Raw genomic sequence first — 6,000 nt, 5'->3', positions numbered from 1 at the left:
GAGCACTACCAATGCCAGCTATACAGTGAGCACTACCAATGCCAGCTGTACAGTGAGCACTACCAATGCCAGCTGTACACTGAGCACTACCAATGCCAGCTATACAGTGAGCACTACCGATGCCAGCTGTACAGTGAGCACTACCAATGCCAGCTATACAGTGAACACTACCAATGCCAGCTATACAGTGAGCACTACCGATGCCAGCTATACAGTGAACACTACCGATGCCAGCTATACAGTGAGCACTACCAATGCCAGCTATACAGTGAGCACTACCAATGCCAGCTATACAGTGAACACTACCGATGCCAGCTATACAGTGAGCACTACCGATGCCAGCTATACAGTGAACACTACCGATGCCAGCTATACAGTGAGCACTACTTAGACTAGAAAGTGACAGCGTCAGGCATGAGGGAGTGTTCCTAATACGAATAAAATTCTACTACCGAAAGAGAGAGCAGAGAGAAGAAAGTTGAAGCTTTCTTAAGACAAAAGAAGCTTAGTACCTGATCCCAGGTCTCCAGAAAAAGAGAACTTTAACATAAGAAGATGTGTGCACTTGAGAGGCAGAGGCAGGGTTAGGAGTTGAGACTCAGCTACAGCTACATAGGAAATTTGAGGTCAGCCTGAGCTACATGAGACCCTTTCTCAAATGAAAAAAAAAATCTAAATTCCTTTGTATAAAGTACAGTTACTAATACAGCTAAAACATTTTACACTTTTAAGTTTGCTGTCTCTAAAATTTTGATGTAAGAGGATTGATGATATGTTAGGCTAATTAAAGGTTACAAGCGTACCCTTTTTCTCTGAATTTCCTTTCGTCAGGATTCCTGGGATGGCCAGCACATTCCTGTACTTTTCTCTATTTTTTGTGGTTTGTTAGTGGCGGTGTCCTATCACCTCAGCCGACAAAGCAGCGACCCATCTGTACTGTTGTAAGTGAAATCCACTCCTATTGTTGGACATTTAAGTTGGCATTTCTAATAGTCCAGGCAGCTCCTTCCCTCAGCCTACTCTATCTTGGTTAAAAATACGTTAACTTTGAATCATGCTGATTATGTTAGCTGAAAATGTATGTTGTTGAAGATTTTGTTTTTACTTTTTTATTTTGTGTGTGTGTGTGTGCGTGTGTGTGTGTACACTCATGCAAGTGTGCTGTTCAAGTTTCATACATATTTTCTGCTAAAAAATACTTTTATTTTTTTCAAATAAAGCACTTTGATCCAATCCAAGATTTTTCCAAAAACTGATGAGAAGAACCCAGAAGACCCTCTGTCTGAAGTGAAAGACCCACTGCCGGAGAAGCTTAGCAATTCTGTTGTAAGTGTAGCTTTTTAACCGTGACTTATGACAGATGATTGTATTATATGACGAGTACTTTTGAAAGTCTTTAGTAATCGGATGAACTAAGTGTTATTAAATATAGTTGATTGTATTCAGTTCAGATTTTATCATCCTTGTTAAGCATCCTTCATCTAAAAAGTCCAGAATAGTCTTGACTAGACTCAATTACTCTCTGAGTACACAGACAGGGAAAGCTGCACATCCAGTCTCGTGTGGTCAGTCACAGTCAAAGCACAGGCTCCTTACGGTGCTGCTTAGTCACCTTCAGACTGTTAGGCACACATGGAAAATGAATCTTACTTTTTTAAGTGCACCTCATCTCCTCAAACTATGTCATGTTATATATGGAAATATTCTCAAATTCCCAAAGATCCACAGTCTCACATGCTTCTGGTCCTAAGCAGTTTGGGAAGGAGATCGTTAGCCTGTGTGTGAGAAGTCCTGTCCTCACACATGGTCTCAGTATAGAAGAATGTGTCAGAGGGTTTCATGTCCAGTAAAATTAAGTCAGTTCATTGGTCCTAGACATATAGGTCCTCCTCAGGGGAGACGCGGCTCTGAACATTGACTACAGCAGTGGTCTCTCCAGCCTCGTTTCACTTCCCGTACTTTTGTTTACTGGCAGTCAAATCCAGGCCAGAAGTATGAACTGGAAATCCCAGAAATAATCTGTAAGTTTTACACTATACTGCACTCTAAGTAGCAGGATGAAATGCCGCGTGTTTCACTGGGACATGAAGCATACTCTTGTTCAGGTTATCTGCTGTGCACACCACTACCATCCACCAATTCCTGAGTAGCCCCTCAGTTACCTGTATAACTGTATGGTAAAGTACCAGCTGTAGTTTTAGGTATCCATAGGGACCATAGAACTTAACTGCCCACAGGTAAGGGTAGAGTACTGGTTAAACTGTTTAACGTAGGTTAGATTGTTATTTTTCCTGTTGATTTACAAAAAAAAAAAAAAAAAAAAAACAATGTCATCTGCTTGGTTGTTCAAGGGCAGTATAAAAAGTGTGTTTTGTGGCCTGGAGAGATGGCTCAGCAGTTAAGAGCACTGCTGCTTTGGCAGACAGCCTGGGTTCAGTTCTTAGCACCCACATGACAGCTTACAATTACCTGTAACTCTAGTTCCAGGAGACCCAACACCTCCTGGTTTCTGCAGACACTGCAGACAAGTTGTAGATAGGCATTTCCACAGGTAAAACACTTAAATACTCATAAATACATAGGAATATTTAAAAGTTTCCAGTTCAAAGGAAAGAACAGTCTCCTAACTTACTGTGCTTACTAGAGTATTCCCAGTTCAGTTTAGTGACTCATAATGTCTCTTTTGTAACTTGAAAAGTGAGTTTTAGCAATTCATATCTGTTTTGTAGGACAAACACATTTTATTTCCTATTTTATTTTAGAGTGTTTTGTTGTTGATCTGGGCATTGATCCCTGGGTCTTAATGCTTGCAAGGCAAATGCTCTTCTGTTGAAACTGTATCCCCAGTCCCTTCATTTTACATTATTTATGTCTGAATGATAAACCTACCTAAATACTAATTGAACATAGTACCTATTTTCAGTGAACATGACTGTTCACAAATTTTTCAGAAAAATAGAAGTAACAAACTACCTCAAGATAGACTTGAAGGAAATTGTCTTTTGACTTTAGTTTCTATGTTTGCGTTAAGCATGGTAGAATGTTAAATGTGGCTTATATGTCAACTGATTATTAGGTGGCCCAGAAGACAAGAAGATCCTGTTTTTTACTACAGAGTTGAAGTATGCTTCCAAAAATTTAAAACCTGAAATGCTCCCAAATCACCATTCCAAAAAAACAAAACAAAACAACAACAACAAAAAAAAACCTTGAGTTTTTAGAACATTTCTGTGTCCAGATTTTTTTTTTTTTTTTTTAGGTTTTTCGAGACAGGGTTTCTCTGTGTAGCCCTGGCTGTCCTGGAACTCATTCTGTAGACCAGGCTGGCCTCGAACTCAGAAATCCGCCTGCCTCTGCCTCCCAAGTGCTGGGATTAAAGGTGTGCGTCATCACCGCCCGGCCTGTGTCCAGATTTTTAGTTCAGAAATCCTCAGTTGGCTGAGTCCACAGAAGTCCTCCAAAGGCTGAACGGATTCCAGAGCTGGAAACACTTTTGGTCCTGAGTTCAGATAAGGGACCCTTTACCCCTTGAAAACCGCACATATAATGTATGTGTGTGGTTTCGATGCCTCAGAGGATAGGCTTTGGGGGGTTCTGGTTTTTTTTTTGTTTTTTGTTTTGTCAATAAAAAAGCAAATGTAAGCCAGGCGGTGGTGGCGCATGCCTTTAATCCCAGCTCTTGAGAGGCAGAGGCAGACGGATTTCTGAGTTCGAGAGTTCGAGGCCAGCCTGGTCTACAGAGTGAGTTCCAGGACAGCCAGGGCTACACAGAGAAACCCTGTCTCGAAAAACCTAAAAAAAAAAAAAAAAGCAAATATACTGACCAGTGAAAGGAGAGGTCTTCTGGAAGACTTTGTTTACAGCTTTAGAAACTAGACGAGTTGTTTGGGTTCCTACCAAACTCAGAGGAGACCCCAAATGTGAGAAAATTGAGGAAAAATAGATTTATTCTACATAATTATTTTATATGAGAAAAAAAACAAAAAATGCTGACATGTATTAGTGCAAAATTATCTTTAAAGCTTTACTGATTTGGAAAAAGGAGTTGTTTTTTTTTTTTTTTTAGTTGTATGCAAAGAAAAGCATAGTGGCATTTTGGAGGTGGAGGCAGGAGGATTGGGTAGTAAGTGCCATCCTTACTACATAACAGTTGGAGTCGGCCTGGATTACATGAGACCTTAGCTCAAAAACAAACAAGTATGGAATTTTTTAATTATTGCCCTTTGTCCCACAGAGTGAACGTCTACAGTCGGACCTGGTAGTGTGTGTTGTTATTGGTGTGCTGTATTTTGCTATCCATGTGAGCACAGTGTTCACAGCTTTGCAGGTAAGGAATCCTCTGGTTGGGGTTGATAGAAAGTAATGTTACCGATGTGTGACACTGTGGGACTGAAACATTTGGGTCTTTTGTTTTGTTTTTGGTGTGTGTTCAGTTTTAGTAGTAAGTTTTATTCCTTCACAATTTCATACATATATACTATGTTTTCTTGTCATCCCTCCCCAAATTCCCTCCAGCCCCTACCAACCCTTCCCCAAATATCTTTTCCCGACTCACTATTGATTTTGTTTGGTATTCTGTATAATTGAACCAGAGCCTAGGTTTGGAGCTAATTATGAGATCGTGGTAGATAGGTTTATCATGGGAGTCACAGCTGAATACTGTACCCCTCTGTCTTCTAGAATCTGTTGGTTGCCACAGTTCAGTAGTGGTCAGGACCCGTGAGGCCTCTCCTCACCTATAGCTGACTGTTACAAGAGCCTGACTTCTGTGGACTCACTGCTCGTATACACTGCTGCTGCGAGTCCGTGGTGTAGTGGCTGTGTTAGTGCTTAGAGTATGGTATCCTGCTCCCTGTCTCCCATCCTTCTGCCTCTACATTCTTTCTGCCCTTGCTTCTTCAGTGGTCCCTGTGCCTTCAGGAATATATGAACTTTTGTTTTCTCTAGGCTGCAAGTCTCTGTGAATGGCTTAGGAGTTTTTCCTGTTACTGCAAACATCTGAGGTGAAGTGTATCTAGTCTTCATTTCCTCGTTTACTGCTGGCTGCAGACTTTAGTTCTTGTCTGTAGTTCTTCCATAAGTTCCCAAGTGTCTTCTAAATGACATCTCTTTTCCACAGAGCAAGTGATGCTAGGGAAAGCCTCCGTCAAAATGGACTCTTGTAGAATCTCTTCTGCAAATGGTGCACCCTTCTTTGTTCTCTTGGTCATGTAGACTGACTGGTATAGCACGGGAAGCAAATACACAGAGGTGGAGACACTAAGAAGTCAGGACCATGGGGACCATACAGAGCAGTCTGCCCTCAGGCCCCCATGATTTATATCCATCCTGTATACAAGATACGCTTTTTCTACTAAAGTCCTCAAAAGCCTTACTTGAGTTCTGCTGGAGAAGTTGAATCTTGTCATCCAGGCAGGTGGAGGGATGGGTGAGCACCTCTGCTTATTTGCTCATCATGGGCAGTTCCACATGGGAAGTTCTTCTATCTGAGCACCGCCCAGTCCCCTTGCTTCATGTGGCGCTCTCATGACTATATTCCAGGTTTTCCTTATGGTGCCACTTCCTTTGGTCTCAAAGATGTCTGAAAAAAATGTTTCTTGTTCTGTACATCTTTTATTCTGCACCCTGTGGTTTGGGAAGGTATTGCCTGGGGTGTAACTGCAGGGTGACAGTTTCACTCTTCCAGCATCTGAAAGGTCTCACAAGGTCTTGGTTCTCATCTTGTGATAAGAAGTCTTGCAATTGTTCTGTCTGTATCCCTCTGTGCATAGTGTATCTTCCTCTCCTGCTTGTGCAGTTTGTCTTATCACTAGTAGAGCATAATGTGATTAAAATGTACTTATGCGTGGTTTTCTTTTGTAGCTGAGGTTCATTTCTCTGATTTATACTTTACATTAAGTTTGGAGACATTGGCTATCGTTCTAGGATTTGTTTTGTTTTATCCTGTTCTCATTGTCCCACCCCACCTCAGTGATTCCAGTCGCATGTGTCTTGTGGTTC

At 41.4% G+C, this 6,000-nt stretch overlaps 1 protein-coding gene across 5 annotated transcripts in view; it reads left to right on the top strand.

Moving 5' to 3' along the window:
• The window catches only part of Pcnx1 (pecanex 1), a 141,938-nt gene that overhangs the window by 101,522 nt on the left and 34,416 nt on the right, over window positions 1-6,000 (top strand). For all 5 annotated transcript variants that reach the window (XR_003713212.1, XM_028782182.1, XM_028782179.1 and 2 more), the window contains 3 exons: window positions 832-941; window positions 1,221-1,326; window positions 4,235-4,327. Coding sequence is in view for 4 of the 5 variants with exons in the window: in XM_028782182.1 (XP_028638015.1) it covers window positions 832-941; window positions 1,221-1,326; window positions 4,235-4,327 (309 nt within the window). In the remaining variant the exon portion in view is untranslated. The remainder of the gene's footprint in view (window positions 1-831; window positions 942-1,220; window positions 1,327-4,234; window positions 4,328-6,000) is intronic.

Source organism: Grammomys surdaster, unplaced genomic scaffold (genome assembly GCF_004785775.1).
Source record: "Grammomys surdaster isolate TR1022 unplaced genomic scaffold, NIH_TR_1.0 721, whole genome shotgun sequence".
Lineage (NCBI taxonomy): Eukaryota > Metazoa > Chordata > Mammalia > Rodentia > Muridae > Grammomys > Grammomys surdaster.
This window is presented reverse-complemented; position numbering and strand designations above follow the sequence as displayed.